Raw genomic sequence first — 16064 nt, forward strand, 5'->3', positions numbered from 1 at the left:
TTTTAGGCAATTTTCTGCAGTATTTTCTTCAAAAAGTGACAAATCAACCAATTATTTGACAATAATTTAGCAACTTTTATTTTTGAAGTGTTCAATGTGGCTGCAGTTTCTTAGATTGACAGTGAAGTTATGTTGAGTCAACCACACAGTGAACATCTAGTATTCATTTCGTACAGTGTATTTATGGTTACACACCAACTGATTCTGGATTTTGGAGGCTAATATGAATATTTGACTGCTTAGATATGTTTTTGTTTCTTTACATAAACTTATTTATCTGTAGTTACCCATCACTCATTTACAAGTGATTATTTGGGGCCACTGGTAGGTCATAAATATGGGAAAAAAACTTCAATTAAGTCGTAATTTTACAAGAAAAAGCCAGAATATTAAACAATGTGTCATCATTTTTCAAGATTAAAGTCTTATTTTTTATTAAAAAAAGCTGTAATATCTCAAGAAACACGAATAATAAAACTTCAGTCATGATGTATTGAGACCATATCGAGCTCTAATCAACTCCAGATGGTTTTATATGGAGAAGCTGTTCAGAGCTGCAGAGTTTCATGTCGGTACACAATCATTGTAATAAACTTAAAAAATGTGGCTTAATGCAGGTTTAAACTGAACAAACTTTTCAGCTTTTTCTTTGTGTTTCCTGCTGGTTGCTGAAGGCGGCTGGTGAGTGTTTTTAAGGTTATTTCATGCTGTATCTTCTTTATACTGTTGCGTCCCTTTATTGCTGATGCTGGTGGTGAAAGTCAACGTCACACCACAGTGAAATATTACTCTCAAAAATGTTGCCTGTGTTAACGTGTGCGAGAGCTTCTCCATCACACTTGATTTAAGACAGTCCAATAATGACACTCCGACTATAGTATCTGCTAGATTTTCAACGACACTCGCAGCAGCATGAAAAATGTGAATATTTAACGTCTGTGTTTAAGGTTAATCCTGTGATTATGGTTTGAAATATGGCTAGGTTTTTAAAAGTTGAACATATTTTTGTTCACCTGATAGTTGAGTATCAACACTGGACTTCGTAAATTAAGCGTTAATCTTGCTTCCCGCGGTGCAACCCAGCTCCAGAGCTGCAGGACACAATGTGCTTCTCATTGTAAATCTCAGTCTCTGATTAACATACGACGATTGAATACTGGAACTCTAATCTTTGATATACAACTATTCATCTCCACATGTGCTCTTATCCACAGCGCTGTAGGCTTACCTCACGTCTTCAAGCCTTCTTAAGTTAAATCTTACATCCTTAGTGATTGGTCAGAATAAATATCCCTTCAGCTCGGTTTACCTTCATCCCAAAATTTCTGGGTTAAAGCTGGGTCAGTCCAGCAAAGAGCCTTGTGCTCAAGATTCGCGCCTCTCCCGTCAGCACAAATGGTGACCTGCACCATTCTGCATCCTCGTTTTGAACTCAGCTCGCTCAGAGGAAGGCAAAACAGCTGCAGAGTGAAAAAAAGTAAAGGGCGGCTAGTTGACTCCATGTGCAGCAGCTGAGGAAGAAGAAGAAGATGCAGCAGCAGGAGGAGGAGGATGCCTGCTCGGTCCCGGTTCTGATTTGGAGTCCCGCCTCGGCCCCGGTTGTGTGTTATTCCTCGTCTCTGCATGTTCTACCAAAAACTCCTCGCCTCCGTCCCCGCCTTCGCCTCCCATCGCCTCTCCGGTCGCCAGCTGCTTCATCCTCAGGTTGATGGAGCCGTAAGTCCTCTTGGGACGCACGAACGCCGTCCTGCGCCGGTACATTTCCCCCCGGCAGATGGACACCATGAGCAGCACCGACAGGAACATCCCACCCAGAGTCAGCAGGCCCAGGCCCGCGATGATGCACTTGTCCAGGTGGGATCCCAGCTGGGCGTAGTACATCTCCAGCTTCTCCATCTGCCGGGCCGACACGGAATCAGGGTCCACTTTGGCCTCTCTGGGGATGGTGTAGGCGATGACTACCAGGACGATCCCGCTCACCAGGAACACCAGAGCGAAGATGAAGCCGTAATCTGCCGAGTGGTCGTCAACCGGGTGGAACACGGTGAAGTCCTGACCTTCCTCATGGCCTCCTCCTCCTCCTCCTCCTTCCTCCTCATCGTACGACCGTGGGGAGAGCTCCTGATGCTGCTGCTGGTCAACCTGAAAGAGAGACAGAGAGAGTGAATGAAAGAAACAAACAAACAAACCAACAAACAAAGAAAAAAAGGAAGCAGTAGACAAAGAAAGGAAGACAGAACGAAAGAAAAAGAAAGCAGTAGTACACTAAGAAAGAAAGAAAGAAAGAAAGAAAGAAAGAAAGAAAGAGGCAGTTAACAAAGAAACAAAAAAACAAAAAAACTAAGAAAAAAGGAAGACAGAAGAAAGAAAAAGAAAACAGTAGTACACAAAGAAAGAAAGTAAGAAGGAAAGAAAGTAAGCCGTTGCAGAAAGGCAGAAAGAAAGAAAGAAACAAACAAGAAAGAATAAAGAAAAAGGAAGAAAGAAAGAAAGAAAGAAAGAAAAAGAAAGCAGTAGTACACAGAGAAAGAAAGAAAGAAAGAAAGAAAGAAAGAAAAAGAAAGAAGTAGACAAAGAACAAAAAGGAAAAGAAAACAGAGAAACATAAAACCGCATGAAAAGAGATCAACACATGACCCAGAATAAAAGTAATAAAAATTAAGAATTTAAAGAAAAAGACAAATAAGAACAAACAGAACAAAAAGAAGAAAAAAAAGAAGAACAAACAGATGATGAAGAAGAAGAAGTGAAAGCTTCAGTCTTTCGATGAGTCGGCACTGAGTCACTCTTTAAATAATGTAAGTAAACATCTCAGCGGAGCGACGACACGCAGCTGACGAATAAACAAAAGAAGACTTCTTTATTAAAAACATATTTTTTGGATCATTTATGACAAAAAACAACTTCAGTTTATAAATTCAACAACAGTTCGAGATATTAAAAAAGTTGCTCCAGATGTTCATTTAACATCTGGCATCATCTTTCTAAAACATGCTGTAATGTTTCTGTCACAGATATTGCTCCTTTTTCTCGGGTCAGTTAATCTCTCATTGTGTAACCGACACTCTCCAGCGACCTTTGACCTGTGATGACGTCACCGTGTAACCTTCAATGTGCTCCTCTCTGGTTGTAATTCAGCACGTCGGCGCAGTGAGGACATGAATCGAGAGCTCTGGGGGGGGGGGGGGACACAATCTGGCTCTGTCCTGTTTATCCTGACGATCCGGCTTTGTTTAACGTGGAAATCGGTGTAAGCTGATGTTTAGGATTTAGGACGGAGAGCAAGGGGTTTATGTTTGTATTTGCAGCCAAGATTTATTAGTATGTATGAAAAAAAGAGGAGGAGTAAAACATGTGATTATGGTAACTCTTATAATAATGTGTTTTGATATGTGAGTGTATTCAGAGGTAAACTAAAGGTTAAAGCAGGCTCTAAATGTTCACACACAGTAAATAATACGCCTTACAGTTTGCACAAAAAGGGAAAAAATAGTCTCTTTTTCTCTTTCCAGCCGTGGAGAATAAAGGTTCAGGCTGCTTTTGTTTGTTAGGTTATTTCAATACAGTCACTGGCCTCTTCTTTAGGTATACCAGGCGGGGAGTTCAGGTCCTCTGAAATGAGGCCAACGCGGAAGTAACTTAAAACTGCATTCTATCAAAAGGCCACCAGGGGGCGACCATTTTGGTGTCAAAAGGACTTCCGTCTCTATACAAGTCAATGGAGAATTCACCAACTTCTCACTTGATTTCTAACCTCAGTAAACGTTTTCAAAATGTGTTTATGGTCTCAATCGCTAGTTTAAAGCCTTCTTCAATGCAGTATGATGTTCATTTGGCCTCCCTGATTTTATATTTGACGATAAAGCAGGGTATGCATTAGGGCGTGGCTACGTCGTGATTGACAGGTTGATTGGTTCACAGGTTCAGGAGGGCGCCTCATGCTCCTCCTGATGCCCATATAAGTAGAATCCGTGTTTTTATTTTACCCAGCATGCACCGGAAATTTTCAAGATGGCGCTGCTCAGATCCGAAAACTATTGGCCTCCGAGCAGCAGTCCACAAACCAATTGGTGACGTCACGGATGTTACGTCCATTTTATATACAGTCTATGGGTCGGAGCCAATCAGTGGTCACAGATAAATGGCGGTAACATACAACTATGGTAGCTGACCCACCTTGTTGTTTCCTAAAGTAGAAGGAGGACAGCTCGTTGCTCCTCCTGCTTGCTGCTGCTGCTGCTGGTTTGGCTCCTCGTCTTGCTGGTAAGAAGCGTTTTCAAACCCGCGGGCGGCGCTGCCAACTGTGGTCGCTGTCCAGGGTGCTGAAGCCGGCGTCGGAGAAACGCCTCTACCGCCACGCAGCTCCCGGAGCTCTACGGCGTTGAAAGAGGACTCCATCGAAACCTGTTGGATGTGCTCATGTCTTCACAACCATCCTACTGTGCATTGTTCTCACTGAAAAAAGAGAAACATGATAACTTATATGAGTGGTAGTCAATCAGCGGCCCATGAGCCAAATCGTGTTCTTTTTCATAGTTTACATCAAAACTTTTGTTATTTTTCACAAATATTATCAGATATCAAGTTTAATACATCTTTCATCTGTTAGTGGAAACATTTAATTCATTTAATTTGAGTCATTTATGGCCAAATTTGTATAAACACAAGTTGCTCTCCTAAAATAAACTGTTTCATCGACCAATTATATGCTTGAATTAATTAATAGAAATTAAAGAAACACCCCCCTTAACTGAAACTAGACAGCAGATCACTGGCTTGTACCTGTTTAAAACTAAAATGTAGCCAATAATAATCCTGTAGGGACAAATAGGCTAGACTAGTGATCAATAGAGGGTTATTTTATGGCATGTTTAGGGTATCGCTCTTACATTACTCATATTGTTGAGTTGTAACCTTATTTTTCTAATAGTATTCCTTTTTATTTATATTATTTTGTATATTCTAATGCTCTTATATGGTCTAATATTTATATGGGACATTTCATCCTTAGATTATAGGATTTTCTGCAGACTACATCCCAACAAGATAACCCTATAAACTGTCCAAAATAGACATTCTGCTGCAGAAAAGCCTGTTTTCCCCCCCATACAGAAGCAGAGCAGCAGGCTATTAATCCAACACACACGCACACACACACACCCACACACACACACACACACACACACACACACACACACACACACACACACACACACACAGACACACAGGCGTCTCACCTTGGTAGTTATTTATTTCCATTTTCTTCCTCCTCTCATCGTTACTGGTGCTGCTGTCGCTCCCTGTTGAGCCCAAACGGAGAGTTAATAATCAGATCCTGAATCATGAACAGTCTGTACACACACACACACACACACACACACACACACACACACACACACACACACACACACCGACACCTGGATGGGGTGAGGAAAGGGCAAAGTGTGTAAAAACAAAGGTAACAGTGAGACATCTGTGACTTATTGTTTCCATCTGGTATAAAAAAAACTGCACATATGTATTTATATCTATCTATTTATTTATTCCTCTTTCTATTTTTTGAACGTCTCCAGTTATTTTCACAGAGAATAAACTCAGACTCTGTGTAGTTAAACACCTCTCAGCCCCTCAGGCTCACGTCTACGGTCAAATGGTTCAAACACAGCAGTTTCACACCCAGTTATTATAGCCTGAAGCCTGTTAAAAGCAAGATAGATAGATAGATAGATAGATAGATAGATAGATAGATAGATAGATAGATAGATAGATAGATAGATAGATAGATAGATAGATAGATAGATAGATAGATAGATAGATAAATCTACCTGACAAATAATGTCATTTAAATTGCATTGTATTGCTTTTTGTGTTATGGTTCTTCTGCTGTTTACACTACAGTAATAGGTAATTTCTACAAAGAAATATGTTGGGTTTTTTTTGGTATTCTGTCTTTAAAATATTGCCCAATTGTATTTCCATTTACAGTTTTTTTAAATGATGATTTTACAGTATTTGGGTGTTAATACTACTGACATTTCTTACAGTGTAGATAGATAAATAGATATAGATAGATATCAACAAACACACTGACAGCACCTCCAACAACAGAGCACCTCCACCTGACAAACTCATCATATAGTAGTCTACATTACAAGTCCGTATAATATATAATATATAATACATAATACATAATATATCCTCTTTACACAAACTGTCATTTCATCAAGCCTGAGGTGCAATTTCACCCCTTAAAATCCGCCTTTTCCCCTTTAATTTCTGCGTTTCTACACCCAAAAAATGCACTGTGTCCACAGCCGGTGCAGCTCCAGGCTAAAGTAGCCCACTGACACAGATACCATTCATCATCACACCCAGCCCCGGTGGCCCGCAGGGAGCCTGAGTGCCCATGGGCAAGGTGTCATTCACCCTCCGGTGCGCACAGCGCTGTGCACCACCGTGACCTCAGGATGCGCCAAAATGCCCCAAAAAAACCCTGGACTACTACACCAGTCCCCGTGTGTGTGTGTGTGTGTGTGTGTGTGTGTGTGTGTGTGTGTGTGTGTGTGTGTGTGTGTGTGTGTGTGTGTGTGTGTAGCAGAGATAATATCAGGATGAGTCGGGGCAGATAAGCACCACACCGACAGACACGTTATTCATTATCCCGGCCTGGCTGCAGATAACGCGGGAGTGAGAGAGGAGGCAGAGTCCGAGCCAAAGATGATCTTATTCGGAGGGGGGGGGGGAGGGGGGGTATGCAAACCAGGCGACAGTGCCGATTCCTCTGGAGGGAAACACCGGGGCTGGATTCAGTGATTCCGTATCCAAGCAGGCAGCATCCACCCCGAGATGAATCCTGAATAAACACCGCCGATAAAGCATCGATCGTCCGCGCGAGGACATCGTCGCGAGGACGCACGGAGCCGATCGGAGGAATGACAGAGGGGGTCTTACCTGCTGCTGCTGCTGATGCTGCCGGGACCAGGCGGGGATCAGACGGCTGTGGACATCCGGAGAGATGGATGCTGCTGGATGATGTGAGAGGAGGAGGCAGAGAGAGAGAGAGAGAGAGAGAGAGAGAGAGAGAGAGAGAGAGAGAGAGAGAGAGAGAGAGAGAGAGAGAGAGAGAGAGAGAGAGAGAGAGAGAGAGAGAAGGGACCGGGGTGAAACTGACCATGCGCAAAAACCTGCCCGTGGTTTCCTCTGCTGGAGTCTGTGGAGCTGATGAAAGGTGCACAGAGCTGATGTCACCTCAATACATTAATACACCCTGCAGTGAAAATGTGCATAAAAAAACCCTCCAATTAAATTAATCAATGAGAGAGGAGTGAGGAGGAGGGTAAAATGGGGGGGAAGATGCCCCTCATTAACATTATTTTAATTACTTACCCAACTGTGTGAGGTTAAATAACACCTGGAGTCATTTTAATTTTAGTTATCTACAGATTTTGTAATTAATATAATATTTTTAAAATGAATTTATATCCTACTTTGAGTCATATATCATCTCCACTAAAGGCCAAACTCATTTAAAATGACAATTTCAAATAACTGGATGTCTGTTAACTTTCTTTAATTAAAGGAGCAGTGTGTGTAGTTTAAGGACTTCTAGTAAAAATGGAATAAAATATTCATAAGTGTGTTTTAATGAGTGTTTAATCACCAGAAATAGGAATAATTGGGTTCTCTTTATCTTAGAATTACACTTTTATATCTACATACGGAGCCTGCCATGTTGCAACACCATGTTTCACATTTTGTAGTTAACATAATCACATTATTTTGATTTGATTGAACCCTTTTTATTGATTTAAATCTTACTTTAAGTCATATCACATCTCCTTTAAAGGCCAAACTCATTTAACCTTCGTGTCGTCCTACCGGGTCAAATTGACCCCGTCTGTTTTGACTGTTCCTTCTTTCCTCCCTTCCTTCCTTCCGTCTGTCCTTCCTCCCTCCTTCTCTCTTTCTTTCCTCCCTCTCTCTTTCCTCCCTTCCTTCCTTCTTTCCTTCCTCCTTCCTTCCTCCCTCCTTTCTTTCCTCCCCCCTACCTTCCTCCCTTCCTTCTTTCGTCTGTCCTTCTTCCCTTCCTCTTTTCCTTTCTCCCTCCCTCCTTCCCTCCTTCTTTCCTCCCTCCCTCCTCCCTTCCTTCCTTTGTTCTTTCCTCTGTCCTTCCTTCCTTCCTTTCCTTCCTCTCTTCCTTCTTTCCTTTGCTCCCTTCCTTCCTCCCTCCTTTCCTTCCTTCCTTCCTCCCTTCCTTCCTCCTTTCCTTCCTTCGTCCTCCCTTCCTTCCTTCTTCCTCCCTCCCTTCCTTCCTTCCTCCTTTCCTTCCTTCTTCCTCCCTTCCTTCCTTCCTACCTCCTTTCCTTCCTTCTTCCTTCCTCCCTACCTTCTTTCCTTCCTTCTTACTCCCTTCCTTCCTTGACTCGAGGACAACAGGAGGGTTAAAATGTCAATTTCAGTGTTTAATCCCCAGAAAATAAGATTTGTTGTATTTTTGTTACCTTAGGATGAACTCTTTATATTTACACATCAGCCCAGATCAGACAATCCAAACACCGACTCTAGAGATACCAATGAATGAATTAATGAATGAATGAATATTTCAGTCATACATTATAAGAAACAAAACAATGTGTGTCTGTATGCAACTAACAAAACATCCCTATACATGTTAACACCGATCAATTTAACACAATTAAATACACAAAGTCATAGTTTTACCACATTTAGAAGAAGAAGAAGAAGAAGAGGAGATGTAGCCTATTCAGTTGGTTGCAATCTTCAACTTCACCACTAGGTGTCACTAAATCCTAGACACTGCACCTTTAAAAGAGCGATATAACTACACAGATGGTAATTATTACACCAGGATAATGTCATGTTAAACAATATAATGTCGATATATTGCTTTAAGCTTCCTTCATGCCTCTAAATTTTACATACTGCACCTTTAAATTCAGATAAACCTGAGCCGAGCTCCTTTTCATCATTCCTGACAATCTGCATATAAATTAGATTTAAATTCCTCACTCGGTTCCCTTTTTCCAATTTAGCCAAATTGTCCAATCTTACTTTTATTATCTTGCTTAAATCTGTTCATATCTGAGCTTCAGAGTCTCTGAATCCGTCGGTCATACTTTCATTTCCTCAGGTTTAACTCACCGTAACTAACTGGAATAAATCAGAAAACTGATCTTAGACACTAAACTGTGCAGAAAGCAGCAGCCAGAAAACCTTTAACCTCTTATCTGCATGTGTTTTTTTTCTTATAACCTTCGTGTCGTTCGACCCCGTCTGTTTTGACTGTTCCTTCCTCTCTCTTTCCTCCCTTCATTCTTTCCTTCCTCCATCCCCCTTTCTTCCTTCCTTCTTTCGTTTCCCCTTCCTTCCTTCCTTTCCTTCCTCCCTTGCTTCTTTCCTCCCTCCCTTCTTCTCTCTTTCTTTCCTCCCCCCTACCTTCCTACCTTCCTCCCTTCCTCTGTCCTTCTTTCCTTCCTTCCTCACTTCCTCTTTTCCTTTCTCCCTCCCTCCCTCCTACCTTCCTTTCTTCCTTCTTTCCTCCATCCTTCCTCCCTTCCTTTCCTTCCTCCCTTTCCTTCTTTCCTTTCCTCCCTTCCCTCCTCCATCCTTCCCCTCATTTCCTTCCTTCTTCCTTCCTCCCTTCCTTTCCTTCTTTCCTCCCTCCTTTCTTTCCTTCTTCCTCCCTTCCTTCCTTCCTCCCTCCTTTCCTTCCTTCTTCCTCCCTTCCCTCCTTCCTTCCTCCCTCCTTTTTTCCTTCCTTCTTCCTCCCTTCCTTCCTCCTTTCCTTCCTTCTTCCTCCCTTCCTTCCTCCCTTCCTCCCTCCTTTTCTTCCTTCCTTCTTCCTCCCTTCCTTCCTCTCTCTTTCCTCCCTTCATTCTTTCCTTCCTCCATCCCCCTTTCTTCCTTCCTTCTTTCCATCCCTCCGTCTTATTTTTGGTCTTAATCTTCTCACTTGTAAATATTGTCTCAAATTTAGAAGATGAATTACTCCGCGGGTGTGTGCAAAAGATTATAATCTCCGCTGAGAAACCATACCTGTTACCATAGCAACCTGTATATATCTGCACTGTTGCATTGACTGTTTCTTTCTCTCAAATCAGTGATAATAAAAACATCAAATCTATCATTTACGATCTTTCCACACGGGGAAAATGTCCACTCTCTGTCTGTTTTTTCTGATTTCTGCTGCTGACATATCATCAGCTTGATCAGAGCTTGTACATCTGCTGCTCCGAACACTCTGGCGGGTTTTCTCTGAGGGGGGAAACATCCTCAGCCTCAAAACGTGTGTGACGAGCTCTGTGTTCACAAGCAACACGAGCAGCCATTCACCTGTTAAATAAATATAAGAAGAAGAGTTTTACAGCAGTGTTTAAAATCACTGTGATAGTCAATTTAGGATAATTAACTTCCTGTGACCCTCGATCCTTCATATAGGAACATTACATTTTGGGTTTGCTGGATCTTATACTTCATTCTGCTTAACTTTTACCTTTTATTGACCTGTTGTCCTCATTCGTACCAGGCGGGGAGTTCCGGTCCTCTGAAATGATGCCAACGAGGAAGGAACTTAAAACTGCATTCTATCAAAAGGCCACCAGGGGGCGACCGTTTTGGTGTCAAAAGGACTTCCGTCTCTATACAAGTCAATGGAGAATTCACCAACTTCTCACTTGATTTCTAACCTCAGTAAACGTTTTCAAAATGTGTTTATGGTCTCAGTCGCTAGTTTAAAGCCTTCTTCAATGCAGTATGATGTTCATTTGGGACATTTTGGCCTCCCTGATTTTATATGTGACGATAAAGCAGGGTATGCATTAGGGCGTGGCTACGTCGTGATTGACAGGTTGTTTGGTTCACAGGTTCAGGAGGGCGCCTCATGCTCCTCCTGATGCTCATATAAGTAGAATCTGTGTTTTATTTTACCCAGCATGCACTTGAAATTTTTCAAGATGGCGCTGCCCAGATCCGAAACTATTCGCTTCCAAGCAGCAGTCCACAAAACAATGGGTGACGTCCATTTTTATATACAGTCTATGATTCGTGAACACCTTTTTGTGTCGATATCGATACTTGGCGTCCGTGTATCGATACAATATTGCCTCGCAAAATATCGCAATTCGATGCTGTATCAATGTTTCCCCCCGACCCTAATATCTGTTTATAGTTTTGTTGATGTATGAATGCTTTTTTGGGATGATTTAAAGTCTCCCTCCACTCATAAATATGTTAGTGAAAGGCCAATATTTCTTTCTTTTCTGATGCAGAGTGACGTATATGTGCAGTTTTCACATTCATCTGCTGAAGGAGGAAAGTTTCTCTGAGCTCATTAAAAACCCAACTTTAAGGGACGAGTCTACGAATCGTGGTTTAATATTCAACTTACACACCCACACTCACTTTAACTCAGCTTAATAACGACTTTTGAAATGAAATATATTTACATATTCATAGATTCTGGATTTTTTTTTTTCGTATGAGGGAGAAGAGCAGATGTAATTTTACGGAGTTTTAACATGGTCATTATATTTCTTTGTGGAAAGACCCAATCAGACACACATTACTGTTCAAAGCGGAGTATTAATACGTGTCTGGAGGGAATCTTTAATGTTGGGAAGTGTCTCTGTGAGGTTTTTGGTGAACCTGTTGATTGACTCTCCTTATTCAAGTTTAAAGAACGAAACCATGAAACTGAAGGATGAATGCACTGAAGAGGCGAAACATCTGGATACTTTCCCCCCCGTATTCAAATTTGACTGAGAAAACAAAATACTACTACTACTACTAGTACTACTACTACTACGACTATTAGTACTATAACTACTACTACTACTTATACTACTACTGCTGCTGCTGCTACAACTACTACAAAAAATTATGCTTAACCCTTTGTAGATCACACCAAGAAAGTGCTATTTAAAAAAATAATTTCTTTGCTTTTCCTTCCTCTTTTAGTCCATGACAACATAAAACATGGATTTTTCTTCTCATTGACCCTAAATGTGATGTTTTACAGACCTCTACAGACCTCATTCACACGTCATTTGTTCTAAACTGTCTATAAAAACATGTTAAAGACTCATTCTTTTCATGTACAAGATGAAACAAATGAAACTCAACTTCAAAAATGTCTCCAGCAGGATCTCTTAAGTCAGCAGTGATTTGTGTTATTCTTCGTTTATACACTAAAGTACAACCTGTATCTATAGCAACCATAGAACACCCTGTATCTATAGCAACCATAGAACAACCTGTATCTATAGCAACCATAGAACAACCTGTATCTATAGCAACCATAGAACAACCTGTATCTATAGCAACCATAGAACAACCTGCATCTATAGCAACCATAGAACAACCTGTATCTATAGCAACCATAGAACAACCTGTATCTATAGCAACCATAGAACAACCTGTATCTATAGCAACCATAGAACAACCTGCATCTATAGCAACCATAGAACAACCTGTATCTATAGCAACCATAGAACAACCTGTATCTATAGCAACCATAGAACAACCTGCATCTATAGCAACCATAGAACAACCTGCATCTATAGCAACCATAGAACAACCTGTATCTATAGCAACCATAGAACAACCTGCATCTATAGCAACCATAGAACAACCTGTATCTATAGCAACCATAGAACAACCTGTATCTATACCAACCATAGAACAACCTGTATCTATATATTGATCTGATGTGGGCTGGACCACTAAAAATATGGAAGGAGGGAGGGAAGAAAAGAAAGAAAGAAGGAAAAGAAGACAGGAAGGAAAGAAGGAGGGAAAAAAGGAAGGAAGGATGGAAGACAGGAAGGAAGGAAAGATGGAAAGAGGGAAGAAAGGGAGGAAGGAAGGAAAGAGGGAAGGAAGAAAGGGAGGAAGGAAGGACGGACGGACAGAATGAGGGAAGGAAAGAAGGACATGAAAGATGAAATGAAGGAAGAAAGGGAGGAAGGACAGATGGAAAGAAGGAAGGGAGGGAGGAAGGGAGGAAAACAAAGTGGGCCAGATTGGACCACTCGGCGGGCCGGTTCTGGCCCACGGGCCGCATGTTTGACACCCCTGCAGTAACGGGACACTTTACAGATGAAGAAGTGTGAAGAAACCAAACAGCTCAAACATCACAGACTCAAACATCACAGCTTGATGTTTCATCCTCAGACAGATTTTCTCTGTAACACACTAAAACAGAAATCTCCAACTCTGCTCCGGCTCTCTGTGACGAGTCCTGCATGTAAAAAAGGCCTCGAGCAACCTGTGAAATGTAGAATAATCTCATGTCACGGCGGCTGGGATCAGTTTCTCTTCCAGCCTCGGGCAGATTATCACCGCTCACCTTGTAGAAAACGTAAGGTCAGGGAGGAAGAGAAAGTGTTGCATGTGGTGTGATACACGGAAAGAAAGAAACCACTGAGAAGCTTTTCACAGGCCCTGAAAGTAAGAGGTGGCCTCAATACTTAGCCGGGGCTAATTTTAGATCCGACCATTGTACTCAGGCTAACAGCGAGAAGATATTGTATTCATGAGGATATGAAGCATTGTGAGGTTTCTTTTATTTCCTACAAGTCTTCAGTTTCTAAGAGCCTGCTGTAATATTCCCCAGATCTCTCTCTCTTTAAAAAAAAAAAAGTTAACCTTCGTGTCGTCCTCCCGGGTCAAATTGACCCCGTCTGTTTTGACTGTTCCTTCCTTCCTTCCTTCCTTCCATCTGTCCTCCCTCCCTCCCTCCATCTCTCTTCCTTTCCTTCCTCCCTTCCTCTTTTCCTTTCTCCTTCCTTCCTTCCTTCTTTCCTCCGTCCTACCTTCCTCCCCTCTTTCCTCCGTCCTTCCTCCTTTCCTTCCTCCCTCTTTCCCTCCTTTCCTTCCTTCCCTCCATTCCTTCCTCCCTCCCTTCTTTCCTCCTTCCTTTCCTTCCTCCCTCCCTCCCTCCTTTCCTCCATTCCTTCCTCCCTCCCTCCCTCCTTTCCTTCCTTCTTTCCTCCCTCCCTCCCTCCTTTCCTTCCTTTCCTCCATTCTTTCCTTCCTTCCTCCCTTCTTTCCTTCTTCCTCCCTTCCATCCTTCCTTCCTCCCTCCCTCCTTTCCTTCATTTCCTTCCTCCCTCCCTCCTTTCCTTATTCCTTCCTTCCTTGACTCGAGGACATCAGGAGGGTTAAAGTTTTTTTTATTCATCTCATGCACACCAGAGGATACACAGTGAAATGTGTAATTTAAACCTCACATACTGTTTATATTCTACACCATCGCAGTATATTTCAGGGTCGGTTTTTGAAGAATCCCCTCATAAGCCGATCTGACTGATCAATAAATATGTGATGAAAACCTTGATTCATGTTTCAGAGAGCAGAGAGTGTATTTTCTAAGGTTTTACACCACTCATTTATGGAGAAAAAACAGCTACTCACCCACAATATCATGTCCTTTTTTACATAACCCTCCTGTTGTCCTCCAGTCAATTTTGACCCGGGAGGACAACAGGTGTTAACTCAAAAATGAGTTGCTGAGTCTTTAAATGAGCAAAATGCTGCAACATGAGAGCAAAATGAGAATGAAATGAGAGCTCCAAAGTAGGGGAGAACAGGGTTGGTTGTCACACGTTGGTATATATAGTGTGATATATCTAGTTATATCTAAAGCAAAATGAGCAGGAACTTTATCAGGAAGACAAACAAAGAGTCAGACTCCTCCAGATGTGAAGCTCAGAGCAGTCAGAGAGATGAACAATGCATAATGTTGTTATATAAGGACACAAAATGCACTTATAGGAATGATTGTTCCTGTTTATTTATGTTCTCTTGGTGCAGGAGGAGATGTGTTAGGTTGTTGTATTTCAATTAAACTAAACATTTGGGGACGGTTGTCACAAGTGCAGAAAGACATATTTGACGGCTCATATCTTTAAAATCCTGAATCAGCTGAAGGAGAGTAACACCACTTTAGGCTTCAATTACACATTAAAAGGGAATCTATTCAGTAAATGGTTTATGAGGAATTCAAAGGAAAGTAAAAAGTGTGACTAACAACCCCGTTCTCCCCTTTATCTTATTATTACATTACATTACTAAACCTCCTGCTGACCCAAGAGGACACAAATTATGTATATCTTCGTGTCGTCCTCCCGGGTCAAATTGACCTCGTCTGTTTTGACTGTTCCTTGTTTCCTTCCTTCTTTCCTTCCACCATCCCCCTTTCTTCCTTCTTTCCTTCCACCATCCCCCTTTCTTCCTTCCTTCCTTCTTTCCTTCCTCCATCCCGCTTTCTTCCTTCCTTCTGTCCTTCCTTCCTCCCTCTCTCCTTCTTTCCTTCCCTCCTTCCTTTCCTCCCTCCCTCCTTCTTTCCTTCCTTCCTTCCCTTCCTCCCTTCCTTCTGTCCTTCTTTCCTCCCTCATTCTTTCCTTCCCTTCCTTCCTCCCTCCTTCTCTCTTTCTTTCCTCCCGCTACCTTCCTTCCTTCCTTCCCTTCTTCCTCCCTTCCTTCCTTGACTCGAGGACAACAGGAGGGTTAAATGAGACTTATTGACCATACTTTCCATTAATATGTGTAAAACTTATTTATATAACTAATGGATTAAATGACAGTGTGTGAGTGTGTGTGTGTGTGTGTGTGTGTGTGTGTGTGTGTGTGTGTGTGTGTGAGTGTGTGTGTGTGTGTGTGACATTAGAGGAAAAAAAAGGCTCTGATGAAGCGAACAGCTGATGACGCTCTCAGCAGGTTGCCAGAGACACGAGTCTATAAATGCTAATCTGCATCTGCTCCGAGTGTAAATTACTTTAACAGGTTCAACATGACAACTTTGTTTTTTTAATAAAGGTGATAATACGTCAGTGTGTGTTTGCAGCTTTCTGTAATTCCCAACATCACGATAAAAAATAAAGATGAATGAATTAAACTGCTCATGATTTTAAATAACTATTAATACAGTATTGTGTCGTCCTCCTGGGTCAAATTGACCCCGTCTGTTTTGACTGTTCCTTCTTTTTCCTCCCTTCCTTCGTTCCATCTGTCCTTCCTCCCTACCTCCTCTTTTCCTTTCCTTC

The 16064-nt window shown here is 41.9% G+C and overlaps 1 protein-coding gene across 1 annotated transcript; it reads right to left on the minus strand.

The window, feature by feature from the left end:
- Window positions 1–1488: 1488 nt before the first annotated feature.
- Window positions 1489–4398, minus strand: tmem74b (transmembrane protein 74B). The gene is made up of 2 exons (XM_062414674.1): window positions 4177–4398; window positions 1489–2142 (listed from the first exon to the last, which is right to left on the minus strand). Exons 1-2 carry the CDS (start codon window positions 4396–4398, stop codon window positions 1489–1491), a joined length of 876 nt encoding a protein of 291 aa, XP_062270658.1.
- Window positions 4399–16064: the final 11666 nt, after the last annotated feature.

The sequence above is a fragment of the Scomber scombrus genome, chromosome 3 (assembly GCF_963691925.1).
Source record: "Scomber scombrus chromosome 3, fScoSco1.1, whole genome shotgun sequence".
NCBI classification, from domain to species: Eukaryota; Metazoa; Chordata; class Actinopteri; order Scombriformes; family Scombridae; genus Scomber; species Scomber scombrus.

Excerpts from the sequence above, each read along its gene's own strand:
- tmem74b (XM_062414674.1), bottom strand. The coding sequence starts at position 4,398 with ATGGAGTCCTCTTTCAACGCCGTAGAGCTCCGGGAGCTGCGTGGCGGT. Across the intron at positions 2,143-4,176 it reads CTACTTTAGGAAACAACAAG|GTTGACCAGCAGCAGCATCA; the intron begins GTGGGTCAGCTA and ends TCTCTCTTTCAG.